Source organism: Mus caroli, chromosome 11 (genome assembly GCF_900094665.2).
Source record: "Mus caroli chromosome 11, CAROLI_EIJ_v1.1, whole genome shotgun sequence".
NCBI lineage: Eukaryota > Metazoa > Chordata > Mammalia > Rodentia > Muridae > Mus > Mus caroli.
In genome coordinates this window covers 82,987,286-83,003,213 of record NC_034580.1, presented here as the reverse complement: position 1 = coordinate 83,003,213, position 15,928 = coordinate 82,987,286, and the positions used below count along the sequence as shown (strand labels likewise).

The window sequence follows — 15,928 nt, the reverse complement described above, 5'->3', positions numbered from 1 at the left end:
TGTGTGTGTGTGTGTGTGTGTGTGTGTGTGTGTGTGTAAGAAGTATCTCCAGCTATGGAAACTGGAGACCAGGCAGTGACATTGGGGGTGCAGACACACCAAGATTGATCTTGCCTTGATTTTCTTCAAAATCTTTCAGTGAAGGTTTTAAATTACACAGGGGGCTGAGGATATAGCTCGTTTGGTAGAGTGCTTGCCTAAAATGCAAGAGGCCAGGGATCAGTCCCCATCACACCATAAACATAGAACGATGCACCTATGATGCCAGCGCTTAGAAGACAGAGACAGAAACTCAAGATCATTCTTGACTACATAGCAGGGTCGAGGCCAGCGGGGATACAAGAAACCCTAGGTCCAAAAAAAAAAAAAAAACCCTACAGACAAGATTACCCTTCCCCTTACACAGGGTTGCGGTGACACTTCCAACTTTGATCCCTCTCCTCTCTTTAAGCATAAACACTTTGGCCAGCTTGTATTGGTCTCTCCAAACCATTCACCTTATCTTCACTCCTTTGTGGATCTGTGAGGAATACTTTCCATAACTGATGTCGCTCTATGCACATTGCTCAGGGACATGCTTCTTTCACCCAACAATACATTTTGGCTGAGAGTGTAGTTCAGCGGTGGAGCATTTGCCTGAACAAAGCCCTGGGCTCATTCTTCATCGTGGAGGACACTATTTCTCTTATGCTACTTAAAAAGTCATTTAGCATGCACAAGCTCAAGCCAGATAAAATCCCAGCATGGGGAGACCGGGAGAAGAGCCCAAGTCCAGCCTCTAGCTGCTGTTGCAGGGAGACAGGGAGTACAGTGGGTAATTTTGGCTACACCACTCTGTGTTCTCAGCTGGTTTGCAGGCACACACCTGTCCAGGAGCTATCTTGGATCTGCAGATGAAAGACACACACACACACACATTCGCTCATTTTAAAACTGCTTTATTGGCTCTGTGGCTGGGCTCTTCTAAGACTTCCGTAGCTAGCATGCCCTTACCTTTATTCCTAGCTCAATAATCTCTAAATCTGCCCTCAACTTAGTTGCCTTTGGTGAAGCCCATTGGTCTTGCTGCACTCGACACTTTTGGGCTGCCCTTCCATGGGCCACATTCTTTTTCTGCCTACATTTTGAAAGATCTCCCCTATAGCTCTGAGTCTGTTCACTCTCTCTCTCTCTCTCTCTCTCTCTCTCTCTCTCTCTCTCTCAAGTATCTCAATTCTCCTCCTCCTGCCATCTCCTCTCTCCTAGCCTGCAGGAACCTGGAAGTCCTGCCTCTTTCTTTCTACCCAGCCATTGGCTACTGGCATCTTTATTGATAGATCAAAAAACAACTGGGGGCGAGGACCTTCAGCCTAGGTAAATACAGATTCCCGATTAAATGAAAGCATCAGAACTACTTCTCTACGGGGGAGTCAGTTTTCATTAAGGGTGTGGCTCCTGGCAGGTAGAGCATGCTCTGTAGATGGCCCCCACCCACCCAAGAGTATGTGAGCAGTACAGACTGAACTCAAGACGTATCAAAGAGAGAGATGCACACAAAGTTGGGTGGTTAAAGAAAGGAAGTATGGAGCTGAGAGGAGTTGAGAGGAGTTGAGAGAAGGGTATACACATAGGATCAAACTACAGTATACGAATGTCTCAAAGAATTAATAAAAAACATGTCACTTTTCAAATTGTTATGTTAGGGCTGGGACCCTGGCTCAGGGGTAGAACATTTGCCTTGCACATATGAATTCACAGTTTTGCCAAAAGTCATTTGACTTATTACATATATATTTGAACTACTACTACATTTTTTTCTTCATTGAGCTATAAGGCTTTTATGTGATTAATTTTTCTCTTAATACAAGCTGACATCTTCCCATTATTGAAAACAATGAAGCAGAAAGTCTCTTTGTATACACGCATACCTGTTCTCTGGTGTAAATCAGCCATACGGACTTAGCGTTTGTGTTTCCTTTTCTAGAGATGGAACTGGGCCCCTCGCACATGCTAGGCAAGCACCCAGCCACTGAGCCTTGGTTTTGTGCATTTTCATTTTTTTAAGAGGAGGAGATAGTCCATTCCATATCCCCTGCCTCTAAGGTACTGTTCTGAATTTTCATTCCATAGATTATTTACAAACTGGTCTCCAAGTTGGTTTGTTTTGGTTTTGCAGAGATGAAATGGGATCACAGGGGGTCACATGATACCGGCTCAGTTTCATTCCTTGAACTAACTGTGAGAATAGGCATATTTTTTATTTTATTTGCATTGCAGCCCACTGTCAGTTTTCTGCCTGGTTTTGTCCATCTTTCTCTTGAATTGGCACTCTTTTTTATTGATTTTTAAAAGTTGTTTGTGTCCTGCATAAACTCTAACCCTACCATTCTCCTGTATGGTATGAATATTTCTTCATAATCGCTTTTCATTTATTTTCCACATCATTTTCAAGTCATCAGATCTGACAATCTTCTCTTTTAAGTCTTGGTTTTTGTCTCTGTCCCCTTTAAGGTAATAAGTATATGTTCTTGTGTATGCTTTTATAAAATCTTAGCCTTTTTTAATATTTAGATTTTTAGTTCATTGTAAATTTTTGTGCATGTAAACAGGAAGCTATCATAAAGATTTCTTTTCAAATAAACAACCAATTGTCTTAAAACCTGGCTTTTTCTATTTGAGACAGGGCCTCACTCTGCGGCCCTTGGCTGACCTGAATGCTCACTATGTAGACCAGGCTGACCTCGAACTCTTAGAGATCCACCTGTTTCTGCCTCCCAAGTGCTGGGAATTAAAGATGTGTGCCAGCACACCAAGCAAGTCCTCTTAATACTGATGTAATTTCTCTGCTGACGTGTGATTCTACTTTCGACACTTAACCATAAACTGAGCATTTCTAGATGTTCCAATCCACTGGTCTACTAGTTCATTTACCTCTCCTGTGTTAATATGTCACCATTGCAATTACTATAGTTGCTTAATATTTGTTAAGGATGGAGATTGGGGGAGGGGTGTTGCTGCCGCTGCTGCCGCCTGTCTAATCTGTCTCTCTGGAATGGAGCAATGGGCTGGACTTTCCCATGTACACCCTACTCCGAGGTTTTTTGAATATGGTCCCCACCGGTTTGTCTTCTTACAACTCTGCTGTTTCCAGCCGGAGGGGCCCATCTCTTGCTTTCAGGTAGGACTCGGTAATGTGCCTGCTCATCGGTTATGCTTTTCTCAGGTCTGTTATTTCTATGGACTTGGTAAGAGGGGTAGGGAGGGTCCTGTGTGGCCGGCCCACTCTCTTGAAATGATACCTTGTCTCTTCTCTTTCCTGTAATCACCTTCTAGGGTGCTTCTCCGCCACCATCCTACCCTGCCTCACAGCCCAGGGACTCGGCAACGATTCGAGAGGCACTCGGTGCTGATTAGTTTTGGTCTCAGCTGCCGTCAAGGTGAGCTTCTGGGTACCGAAGCCATGAATCCAAAGCCGTCAACGTGACCCATCCCTCTAAGAAGTCTTTTGCCCAGGCAGAGCCCAGCATCAATTTTGTGAAAATAGACTTTATTATAGTAAAATGTCTTTTTAAACAAATGCCCCCCACTATCCCACACCCCTGGAGACCAGGGTAGGGGGCGAGGGCTCAATCAAACATCTCCCACCACAGCGAAGAAAACATGCAAAGAGACTCGCCCAGACAAGGGGTGAAGGATGGGATGGTTAGAGTGAGGGGAGACACCCCTACCCACTCTGAACAGGGAATGTATGAAAATAGCTGCATAAATCCGTCCTTTCCCTCAGCCCCTGGACCCAACAGGGACTGGAAGAAAATGATGCAAGAGAGAAGTTGAATCCAATGAGCAAAATAAGGCAAACCCGACTCCCGCTTTCCGCCCCCTGGTCCCCTGGGTCTGGGAGGATGGGATCACACAGAGGCCAGGTGGCCTGGGCAGGGAGGGGTGGAGCACTATGGGGCGGGGTCAGGCCCGCTTTGGCATGGCCTTTCTCCTCCCCTGGCCTGTGCAGTGAAGCAGAGGGAGGACCTGGACTGAGGCACTGAGTATGTACATATATACACTGAGTATGTACATATATGCACTGAGTATGGACATATATACACTGAGTATGTACACGGCTCTGTCCCCGCCCCAGGGGACAGTCCAGTGCAAACGATCCATCGGGAGGACAGCCAGAGCCATCGTTAGAGTGGTCCCTGTCTCCACCCAGGGCCTATCCTTGGAGCAGGGAAGGCCAAGAAGGGACCTATAGAGCATGGTAGCAAAGCAGGACTAGATGAGAACAGACTGGGAATCCAGAGGAGTGGGTCCAGTCCTGATCTGACAGTGCTTGGTGCTTGATTACTTACTCCGGGGCTCAGTTCCCTCCTGGAAGAGCCCATCTAGAGGACTCCTCACTAAGGATGCATGTAACCCCACCCTCACCAGGTCCCCTGGGTTCCTTTGAGTGCCAGTCTGCTCAGAGATCAGGAGTTGGGTTTCCCTGTCCAGCCAGTGAGTTGATCTGGCACTTCCAGGGCCACTTCTGTCTGCAGGACAGACAGCAGCCTCAGTCTTTTCTGGAGCCCAGCCTTTTGAGAAGTTCCTTTGCTTTGGCGAGGAGACCCTGCTTCTTCTCAGCTATGCTCTGCGACTCTCCCAGTTTGGTCCTGGAGGAACTTCCAGAGCTGAGGGCACAGTGCCAGCCTGGGGGCACTGGAGGCCCTTGTACAGTGATTCTGGGGTCCTGGAATGTAAGAAAGAAGGGTAAGGCCAGGGCCAGCTCCTCCCACCCATGCCTTTGCTCCTTTGTTCTTCTGTCACAGACCTTGCTGCTACTGCAGACACATATACACAAACACACACACATACAGATACACACAGACACATACATATAGATACACATACGCTCAGACATACAGATACATATACACATACAGATACACACAGAGAAATACACACACTCACAACACACACACATACAGATACACTCACACATACACAGATACACTCACACATACACACACATACAAATAAGCACATACAGACACTCACAAGATACACACACATACAGTTAAACACAGAGAGATACAAAAGAGACACACACACTCACAAGACACACACACATACAGATACACACAATCACACATACACACACAGACAGACAGCCATACTCACAAGACATACACATATACAGATACACATATATAGATCGACACACTCACAAGACATAAACACATACATACAGATACACACAGAGAAACACCCACTCACAAGACACATACAGATATGAATGCACTCACACATATACACACATACAGATACACATAGACAGACAGACATACTTACAAGATACACAGGCATGCGCGCGCGCACGCATGCGCACACACACACACACACACACACACACACAGCATGGAGGTGAAGGGAGATGATAATGAGAACCTGCTTAAGGAAGTTCCATGGGACAGAATCTGGGCTCTGCTTTGTCATTGGTAGCTCGGGGTGTCTGGGTGTGTCCCTTCCCTTACTGGGGCCTCACTGTAGGTGCCAAGCTGACCCTCTTCTCCCAGCCCTCTATCTCTCTGCCCGGGGAGGAAGAGCAAGGAAAAAGACACTTAGAGGTAGGAACACCCTCCCAGACAAAATGTCAGGCACCATCTCCATCAAGGCAGGAGGCACAGTGTTTCGTGGGTCTTTGGAGAACCAAGCCAAGGAGAGATGGTGAGGCTCTGCCCTGAATGGCCCTTGAGGGGACTCTCAGACAGCCCCTCCCTGAGTACCTTCTTGATAACCCTCCTCCCTGCTCAATCCACAAGGCTGAGTCTCCTCCTGACTCAGGCCCATCAGGCAGTGCTCTTTGGTGACTTATGGGCAGGAAATCTGGCCAACCAGGTAATCACCAGGAAGCTATTCCCAAATGACAGTCACCTGAACCTGGGCTCAGCCTTATCAACTCTTGACAAACTGCGTTTTCTTTTCTCTCTCTCTCCAGTCCCCACTGCTGCCAAGAGCTCGAGAAGCTCCTGGCCAAAACCAACCAGAGAGCCCAGACTAGAACTGAAGGACTGGGTACACAACCAAAGCTATCGCTGCTGCTGCTGCTGCTGCTGCTGCTGCTGCCGCTGCTGCCGCCGCCACCATATGGGTGACTTGGCAGAGGAAACAACAGGACATACAGAGTGACTCTGTCCAGTCCGGGTCAATAAACTTACAGCCAAGGCTCATGGGAGGAAGAGGGGGATGGGGAGACAAAAAGAAGGGTTCACTGAGCCCCAAAGAAGAATAGCTTGAGGTTGCCGATAGATTTCATCTATTCAAACTCTCCCTTTTATCCTCTAAGCAAAGAAACTTAGGAGACAGGAATAAAAGCAGATGTCTGATAGTCTAATAGTTTGAATCACAGAGGACCAGGGTGGGAAGACTATTATTACTGGTGACGTGACTGTGACACTTTCCTGTCACCAATAATAATCACAATATTATAATACCACAGCCATATAGTATCATAATACCACTGAGTCATAACATGAGTATCACATGATGTTCTAAAAGCTGCATGACAGACAGAACAGGAGGAGTCAGCTAAGGTGCAGTGTCATATGCTAGGATGACATGCCACCCCATGACAGCTACCTGGCACTGCCCAGGGTAATGGCAAGGCAGGGAGAGCGGAGGGCCCATACCCACACCTGGCTCATGACAAGATCCCCCTCTCCCACTCATTGGCTCCATTTGAGGCGAAGTCTAGTGGGGTGAGGTGGGGAATGGAGGTTACATGAGACACGGAAGCCAGTCCCCCACTTACATGTTGCTCTCTCTACACTAGCTCCATCTAGCACTGGACTCTTCTCCTTCTCGTTCTCTGAGAACAGGGAACAAAGAGAGGAGACGGGTTACCAACAGGCCTGCATGCTCTCCGTCAGTCATCGAGTGGCACAGGTACCTGGTGGCCCCAGCTTCACACAGCCTTTGCGTTGGTAGCCACTGTGTGGGGTTTCTGGTTGAAGCTCAGCCTCTTCACACCCTTCCTGCTCTCTGGGTCTGGACACTTAGTTGCATTCCACCCATCCCAAGGAGACCCATGTAAAGAGAACCCAAGAAGTCGGACCTTGCAGGGCAACTGGTTTCAAATGGTACCTGGGAGGCACCCAGCCCTAGCAAGATAGGAGCACCCTGAATAACTGGCTAGTGGCAAGGGTCCTTTTCCACAGGGCTCCTCATGTGCATCAGCCCCTGGGAATCATCAGTTAGGTCAGACGGCCTGAGAAGCAGGGTCCCCGCCATTACTGATCTGCAGACAGGGGCATATAAGAGGACAGGGTGGCCTAGTGGAGCCCTCCTCTGCTGAGCACTTAGGGTTCCTTGGTATCATGGACTCGGATCTCTGAGACTCTCTGCCATTCTATCCCAGCCCCAGCACACCAGCAGGACAGAGCTGAAATGCTGAATTGGTAGCCCAGCTCTTCACTGACCTGACTCTCGGCTTGAGATGTCCCAGACTCTAGGCTGCCTGCCTCAGGCCCAGGGCCTTCCAGGAAGTTGGATGGAACCAGGCCCCTTTGTCCATTCAGCTCCCCCTGAGGAGGAGATGCTGATGAGACTGAGAAGTCCCCAGTCCCGTCCCCTTGACCCTGAGACCCTGGGGAACAGCCTGAGGCCAGCATCCCCACTACGGGAAGTAATCCAGCTCATCTCCAGCCTTCTGCCAGGAAGGCTTGCCCGTACACGTGCCCAGCTGGTGAACCAGAGCACAGTACACCTTCCTTTCCCCACGAGGATCTTACATAGTAGAAACCATCATCGTCCATGTTCCCAAACACAGTAATGACATCCCCTGCTCTGAAGGGCAGCTCTGCCTGTGACGAGAGCAAGGAGCAGATGTCAGACCTGGGAAGGCCTTGTGACCCCGCTCCCCATCACTAGGTATCATCTGAGGGCCCTCACCTCCACATCCATATTGGGGGAGTTCTCCCGAGGATTATAGTCAAATGCGGCCACCATAGGTCGGGAGGTTTTCTGGGCAGCAGAATGAATCAGCTTAGGAGGACCTATCAGGGAGGGAAGAGGCTCCTGAACTCTTCCATACACCGCCCCATGGTCACCACCTCAAATTGCCCCCACCACCCCACTGCCAGCACTCTCGAAGAGTGCAGCCTCCATATCCTACCTCTTCCCAGACACTTGCCCAAAGATGGCTTCTCACCTGGACAGAGCTGTGTAGGACCTTCCAGCTCCACTGTGGAGAGAATGTGCCTCTGAGTCCAGCCTGCCTTTCCCTCTTTGTCCCAGGCTGGGGTGGTGCAGGACAGAGTACTCACCCTCCCATGACAGACACAGGAGGAGAGATACTCGGAACGTCAACACAGGCCTTTGGTTCAGCACTGAACTGAGACCCAGAGCCAGTGAAGCACCATGCTTCAGGGTACACGGAGCCACCAGAGCCAGTGAAGCACCATGCTTCAGGGTACACGGGAGCCACTGGCCCCCACTTGAGGGGGTGGATGTGGGTGAGAGTCTGCTTTAATCCCTTCAAATATTCAAAATCCTGCAGATGTCCCTTCAAAGGGTCACATGGTGCTGCCACACCCCAACCCACACGAAGGGCCATAGGTACCATGGGGGTCTTTACCTTTCTTGGACCGACGAGGCTTGGGGGGAGGCCCGGGTGTGTTGTGTGCTGAGGAGTATACAGAGGGACCATTTCCTGAGTGAGAAAGGCAGATAGAGCTAAGAGAGAAATTGAGGCAGGGGTCGGAGAATAGGGCAGACTAGAGGCCTCTCCCAGGGCTCCTGTGTCCTTGTTGTCTTGTTTTACAATGCTGGGAATCCAGTGCAGGACCTTGCACACTAGGCAAGAACTCTAAGGCATGCACCTGTCCTCTAAGCTTTCTGAGCAAGTTTCTTTCCTTATTTTATTTTATTTGCATTCATACTTGAGTTCACTTAAGGACCTGCACCTCATATGTGCAATAAGAGCTAAACTGACTCTCAGGACCTAAATTACATCTTTGCAATCTCTTCAACAGGCAATACCCTGGGGCCAGCTGCAGAAAGGCGGGGCCAGGGGAAGGCATGCCAGGTTTCAGTGGCTCCACTAAACTTAGGACAAATGAGGCACCTTGAGCCCTCACAGACATCTGAACCTCTCAGGATGGGACTCGATTAAAACCAAGGGTGAGTGGTAACGGGTGAGGAACAGCTGCAGGGTCATACCCGAGGCCTCGGTGAGAACATTTGGGGGCAAAAAACCCCGCTGGAGCAGCTGTTGTCTCCCTGCTGGACTGTCCACAGCCACCTCAGCCACCATGTTGCAGGGGATGTAGCCTGTACGGCCCCCACTCTCGCCCCGGTAGAAACCATCAGCGTCTTTGTCTCCAAACACCTGGAAGCAGAGACCGGTTGTCTCGATACTAGTTCTGCCCTATCTGTGCACCTGGTAGCACCGCACTTAAGAAGAGTGCTCTCTTCTGCAGCCTGGAGCAGAGGAGAGGGCAAGCAGCTAAGACTTAGGACTCAGAGGAACTTGAGAAAGTCATCGCTTCTGTACCCTCCCCCAGCTGCTGTCTACCCAGCCTTTACCTCAAAGCACCCCAGACTGGATCTTTCCAGCCCCAGAGCACGACAGTCTTCCATCAATACTTGGGGGAATAATAAACATGCTAATATTAACCAGCAGATAGTCCCACTGTGCTGACCATATGGCAGATTGAAGTGCTGTGTGTACCTTGAATCCTTCACTCTACAGGCAACTCTGGGAAATCATAAGGACCGATTCCCATTCTACCAGAGAGGAAACTGGGGCCCAGAGAGGTTCTACAACCTATTCAAAGCTCCCCGCCCCCCGGGCAGAAGCAGAAGCAGGGCCCAACCAAATTCAACCATCGGGCTCTAGAAAGCCATGCTCGCTGAGCCTCGCTCAACCTTATGCAAGAGGAAGCTCGGAGAAGATTCTGGCTAGAGACTGGAGCTCTGGCCCCACGGAGTGAGTTAGTCACCTTGAGGAGTTGGCCCTCCCTAAAGGGCAGTTCCTCTTCTCCAGCATCAGGGTTCGGTGACATTGATACAGGGTCATAGTCAAACAGAGCCACAAAGACCCTCACAGGTAGGTCCTGGTGAGGTGGTGCTTCTTGGGGGATCCTTGGAGGGGCTGTGGAGAGGGCTAGGGACACAGCAGTGACTTAGCTCCATCCAAAGCAGGGAAAAAGCTCCCTTAGATCCACCCGAGCCACAATTAGATGCTCACCCAGCTCAGTGGTACCAGACCTAGGCACCCGGGCCCCTCTCCTCTGGGGTCCTCTCCGCCCAGAGTTGTCCTGCCCTCTGGACTCCCCAGTTTCTGTTGCCTGCAAAGAGAGGGCAACAGAGGGCAGAGGTGACATTCTATCCCCTGTGGTGGCCCACACTCCCCGGCTCTGGCCCCTGCAGCAGCGTAAGCAACACAGCAGAACAGGAGCACAGAATTCCTCGCCAGGGGCCTGGCCCAGCCTCGCTGAGGCACCAGACACGCCCACGGTGGAAGGACGGGCGGAGGCGCCTAGCTCCCCAATGGATGAGTGCAGTAGAGGGGCCTGAAGTGGCCAAGGAGAGTGTGAGAGGACAGTCTCCCGTCAGCATCAGGGCTGGTGACTCTCTGGACATGGCATCACAGTCAAGTGTTCTGAAGACACAACTAACTACTCAGAGGAAAGGGCCACCCGGCCGGAGGTGGCGTGTGGCAGGCAGCAGTGATAACAGAATAGTGTGCATCCCAGTTCCGTTCAGCAGAAGCAGAAAGCAGTGGAATGTAGGTGGGAGGAGACAGGTGAGGCAGCCCGTAGGCCCCGCCCCAGCTCTGCCGATGGAGGTGGCAGCGTGGAATGGGAGTGGCTGGTAGGCAGCAAGCAGAGCCACCAGGCAGCAGCAGGCAGGAGGCCGCCCAAAGCGGGGAGTGGGCGGGCACAAAGCGGGGAGTGGGCGGGCACAGACCCGGGAGGGTGGCTCCTTGGTTCTGCCAATCGCACTGCGGCCTCTCCGCTCTGGTTCCCCTTTCTCCCAGGCTGGGAGGCGCAGGTAGGCGTTGGGGCCTGGATTGACTTTCGGAGGTCCCCTGGGCCTTCCTACTGCCGCTGTGCCCCAGGCCTCCCCATCTGTGGGGTAGCAGGAGCTGTTGATGCTGACACCCGCGCTGCCCGCCTCCTGCTCATCCTCAGAATCATATTCAATGCTGATCTCCAAACACTTTGGAGAGAGGCAGCTGACTAAGCTGGATTCTGGAGCAGGGCCACGGGGACACCTCCGGGAAAGACCCGGCCGCCCTCTCCCACCGGGCTCCTGTCCAACCCTGGTGCCCTCAATCACAGGGAGGCTGCCCCTCTCCCGTGGAGGGACCGGCCGTGCAGAGGTCTGGGGCCCGCCATTGCCAAGAAGCCGGCTGCAGTGTTCTCGGGGGTCCTGAGGTCGCTTGCGGTTTGGGAGTTTCTCCGGAGAGCCACCTCCTCTCCTCCGGTTGTTTCCACCAACGACTCCCAGCACATCCTCCAGGTGCTCCCTGACCCCGGAGAGCTCAGGAGACAAGGGACACAGGCCAGGTCCCTGGGGCTGACTGCTATCACAGCCCGGCCCTAGCAATGCAAGTTCAGGCTGGCTAGGGTCTTGGGAAGAGCAGCTGGGCCCTGGTTTCTCCAGCCCTTCCTCCTCTTCCTCCTCCTCTTCCTCCTCGGGGATGCTGAACAGCTTCTTGCTGCAGAGCCGCTGGAGAGGCAACTCCAGTATCTGCTCCAAGATCTCCTCGTCGCTGTCAGTCTCACAAAAGGGGTCTGGCTGGGGCTGGGAGTGGGGAGAAGAGAGCAGCAGGAAAGAGAAGTCCACCAGAAAAGATGAGGGGTCTGCGACCTTTGCCCTCAAAGGAGGACATGGGGTTGGGACCACACACCCAGCCCACCCTTAGCTTCCTGCCAAGAGGAAAGAATCAGAGGGGACAGTGGCTGGACCAAAGTCACACACGTGTCCAGGCTGAACAGAGGAGGGCATAGGTCCCTGTGGGTCAGGAGCATGAGGGAGCAAGCTGCAGCAGTCAGAGAGAATTCTCCATTCCCTCTGCTGAGTCTCCGGCACAAGACCCTGTCTGAGAAGCTTCCCCAGGACTAGGATGCCGAGAGATCTGGGAGAGTAGGGGGAAAAATGAAATGTGGTCCCCTCTCCAACTCCCTAAGGCAGCCGCCCTGAGCTTCTTCACATCCACCACTTAGGATTGGACCCAGGCCACACACCTAGACTTGCTGGAGCAGCTGCCATGGGAATGGAGACCTGTGGAGCGCCTGAGGTCTGGGGCCCACCAGCTCCTCCCCACCCCATTACCTTGGCTCCATTCTCCCTGATGCTGTTGCCAGCAACCTGCTTCTGGGAGGAACAAGGCCTGGAACCCAGTTCCTCTTCCTCTTCTTCCTCCTCTTCCTCTTCTTCCTGGATGTCTGATAAGTCTGAGTTGCGGCTGTGATCCACGAGGGAATTCACCAGGCGAACTCCAAGCTCTGACATATCTTCTTTCTGTAAAAGTCAAGGCAGTGCTTAATGGCTGCAATCCTAATACTCAGAAGGCTATGGCAGGAGGGTGAATAGAAATATCACATTGGGGAAAAAAAAGAGCAGAGTTAAAGAAGGAAAATCGAGAAGGACTCTAAGAAGGGTCAACCCCAGCCAGAATCATAAAGGGTCCCTTGACAGAGGAGGACAGAGCCATGGTCAGAACTCACAATGGTAGGTGTGGAGGAAGGTAAACTAGAGAGTATAACAGGTAACAGAATCAAGAGAAATGTAACAAAGAAGCAGCTATACAAAGCCAAGGAGGGCACCTGAGGCAGGCCAGAGCAGAGGGAGCCAAGGCAGTGTAGAGAGGTTAAGTCTTGATTCTACACAGCATGTCTCCAGTTCTACCTCAGATCTAAGTTTCAGCCCGGAGTCCAGATCTCCCCCATGGCAGGCTTCAATACTTGGCTCCTTCTGGGTCAGCTCTCCTTGGCTGGAGCAAGGTATAGGGCCAGCATCTCCTGAAGTGCACTCCACTTCCTGCTTAGCCAAGGAAGGAGCCACAGGGTCAGGGCCTTCCTGACCCAGAGTTGGCTCGATAGCCCTCTTCTCTCCTGAGATGCTCCGCACAGCTGCCCCAGCCTCTTCCTGCAATGGATGGCGTCAAGAAGGAGCTCAAACTCCAGCCCTTCCTTCAACTTGCACGTCAAGCTTCCCGTTGAAGAGACAGGTACCTGAGAGCAAGGGGCTGGCAGTTCCTCCCGGGGTCCTTTGGCCATCTCTATGGAAAGACTTGCAGGGAAATCTTGAGTTCCGTGGGGGACAGGATGCCGGAGGGGAAAGCTGCTATCCCCAAGCCCTGGGGAGACTGAAGCAAGGGGTGTTCTGACCTCTGGGCTTGGCCGTGGTGAGAGACAGGACATCCCGGCTGGCTGGCAGGCAGAAGCCAGGGCTGGGGCAACGGGGGCCGGGATGGAGTCACTGGACTCGCCATGGGGTGACATAGTGCGTACAGTCACCTCATGGCAGGCCTGCAACAGCTGCAGCTGGGACACCTCCACCAGCACACTGCCTGCTGTGGGGGAAGCCACCTCCATAATCTATAGGGAAGAAGGAAAACAGGGAAGGGAGACTAAGAGAGCCAAGTGGGGCATCAGGATGGACAGCGGCTGGCATCCTGACAGCATTTTTCCCAAGCCCCTTTCTTGGTCCTCCTAACCACATGGCTTCAGAGTACAAGTATTCCAGTCCTTCATGGGCTGCCAACACCCACGCTCTTCATGGGTTTACTATACAGAGCCCCAAAACCAGGACTGTGAATCTCTGCCAGGTCAGGAAGATAGGCTTCTGACTAAGCATAGCGAGGAAGGAGACCCATAGGCTGCCCCTCAGGCTTCAACAGCTGGAGTCCCCAAGCCATACCTTCTGCCCATCAGCATAGATGGCATAGCCTGTAACCCGGACGCCATTGGAGGTGCCAGCAGCATCAATCGTGACAGGGAGCCAACTGATCATCAAGATTCCAGGAGAGGGCCCTGGTTCAGCCTGCACATCCAGTGGGGCATCAGGCAGACCTGGAAGAGGTGAGGCACGGGAAGAAGTACCGTAGGATTCTCTCTGACAGAAGTGATGGCCACATCCCTGAGAACGCATGCAAGGCCAGTCTCCCTTATGGCCTGGCTTCCTGGGTTTGGAGGACACCATTATCCCCACATACATACCTGCTGGAAGTGTGGTGAACTGCAAGGTAGCAGCTCTCTGCTCTGGCCTCTCCCAGCCTGGTTCCCAAGACCCCTGAGATGGGATCTGAGCCTCCACTCGGGCCTGATAGAGTGTGCCAGGTCTCAGGTTACAAAAGGTTGCCCAATAGGTGCTGGGGCGAGCAGGTGGGCACTCTTCTCCGTTGAGGTAGATGGCATGGGCCAAGTTGCTATTCCCCGGCACCCAGGCGATCTCAGCAGATGTGGCTGTCAACCGATGGATCCGCAGCTGGCTGGGTACCACCCCAGCCCCGGCACCCACAGCCAGGCAACAGCGCAGAGGGTCTGAGCTGCCCTTGCCGGTTAGGGCCTGGACAGACACATGGAGAGGCCCAGTCCGCAGGTCCATGTTTTCAAGCACAGCTTTGGGGGGCACCCCAGGCCCCAAGGCCTGACGAAGTTCCCCATTGACAAAGATATGGAAGCCACGCAGATCTACTCTCTCAGGAGGCAACTCCCAGGCCAGCACCACACTGTGGGCTAACTGCTTGAGAACTGTGATGTGTCGGGGGTAAGGCACAGCCAGAGGCTCGCCCAGTCCCTCTGGTGGGGGGCTCAGACTGAGTTCATCTCCTGCGGCCTCCTCCTCTGGTCTGGGCTGGCTACGTCCCCCGCTGCTCTGGCCCCCACTACTGCAACCACCCCCGCCTCCACTCAGGAAACTGAGCTCGGGGCCTGAGCTGTGCGACGAATCAGCCAGCTCCCGAGGGAGGGTGGACAGAAGGTCATCATCAGACACGCGCTCTACAAAGTTGGAAGGGACCAGGCCCCTTCGGCCATCCATGAGCTCCCCTGACAGAGGGAAGGTGGGGGAAAAGCAGGGGAGGGAAAGACAAAGAAGAAGCAAAAAAGAGCTGATTTGGTCATGCGGTTTCTCAATGGCTACTTCATAAGTATCTGATGCCAGCCAACCTTTACCCGCCGGTGAGTTTAAGAGACGAGGGCAATCAAGGTTTTAATTAGAGAGCCTCTCCTGACTTCTGTGGGTGTGGTGACAGGGTTTTCATCCCTCGGGACATTGCCACTTAAATCTTACTGCATATATGGATCACTTAAAATATGAATCATTAGAATTCAGAGTCTAAATAAGTCCAGTCTGGGAAGTAGTGAGTTTGGGAATTTCTATGTGGCTTCCAAAGCAACGAATACTGAACTATTTCTAGGAAAAATGTCATGATGTCCATAGCCCATTTTAAAGTAGTTCTTTTTTCCACTTACATACAGATCAAGCAAACATGACAAGGTGTAGACGACTGTAAACCTGGGTGGAAGGCACGTAGACACTCTTAGCCCTGTGCTTTGATGTTTTGTTTTGCTTCATTCTGTTGTGATTTCATGTTGCCCAGGTTGGCCTTGAATTCACTGTGTAGCCCAGGATGACTCTGAGCTTCTGATCACACATAAACACAGACCCCTCACAAACACTAGGATAAAGAAGGTTCATCGCCCATGCTTTTACACAGTGTCAGGGATTGAGCCAATAACTTTGCACATGGTAGGCAGATGCTCTTATCAAATGAACCACACTCCTACCCCTCTGGATGTATTCTACATATTTAGAAACTTTCATATTAAAAAGCTGAAGTATCTGGGAGTAGCAATATATATCTATAATCTCAACTCTTAGCAGTTCAGGTGGATGAGAAGTTAGGACTAGCCTGGATTACTTAGTGATATTTTTTTTTTTTTTTTTTTTTTTTTTT

The 15,928-nt window shown here is 51.8% G+C and overlaps 1 protein-coding gene across 4 annotated transcripts in view; it reads right to left on the bottom strand.

Moving 5' to 3' along the window:
* Positions 1-3,557: 3,557 nt before the first annotated feature.
* The window catches only part of Tspoap1 (TSPO associated protein 1), a 25,649-nt gene continuing 13,278 nt past the window's right edge, over positions 3,558-15,928 (bottom strand). For 3 of the 4 annotated variants that reach the window (XM_029484063.1, XM_029484065.1, XM_029484066.1), the window contains 16 exons: positions 14,187-15,017; positions 13,888-14,039; positions 13,200-13,565; positions 12,874-13,113; positions 12,298-12,486; positions 10,927-11,766; positions 10,205-10,304; positions 9,957-10,120; positions 9,175-9,343; positions 8,591-8,665; positions 8,165-8,197; positions 7,906-8,009; positions 7,746-7,817; positions 7,434-7,538; positions 6,767-6,823; positions 3,558-4,705 (listed from right to left, as the gene is read on the bottom strand). In XM_029484063.1, coding sequence (XP_029339923.1) covers positions 6,794-6,823; positions 7,434-7,538; positions 7,746-7,817; positions 7,906-8,009; positions 8,165-8,197; positions 8,591-8,665; positions 9,175-9,343; positions 9,957-10,120; positions 10,205-10,304; positions 10,927-11,766; positions 12,298-12,486; positions 12,874-13,113; positions 13,200-13,565; positions 13,888-14,039; positions 14,187-15,017 — 3,470 coding nt within the window. In that variant the 3' untranslated portion in view covers positions 3,558-4,705; positions 6,767-6,793. Of the gene's footprint in view, positions 4,706-6,766; positions 6,824-7,433; positions 7,539-7,649; positions 7,818-7,905; positions 8,010-8,164; positions 8,198-8,590; positions 8,666-9,174; positions 9,344-9,956; positions 10,121-10,204; positions 10,305-10,926; positions 11,767-12,297; positions 12,487-12,873; positions 13,114-13,199; positions 13,566-13,887; positions 14,040-14,186; positions 15,018-15,928 lie in introns of those variants that run through there. The other variant, XM_029484064.1, reaches the window with a different exon arrangement.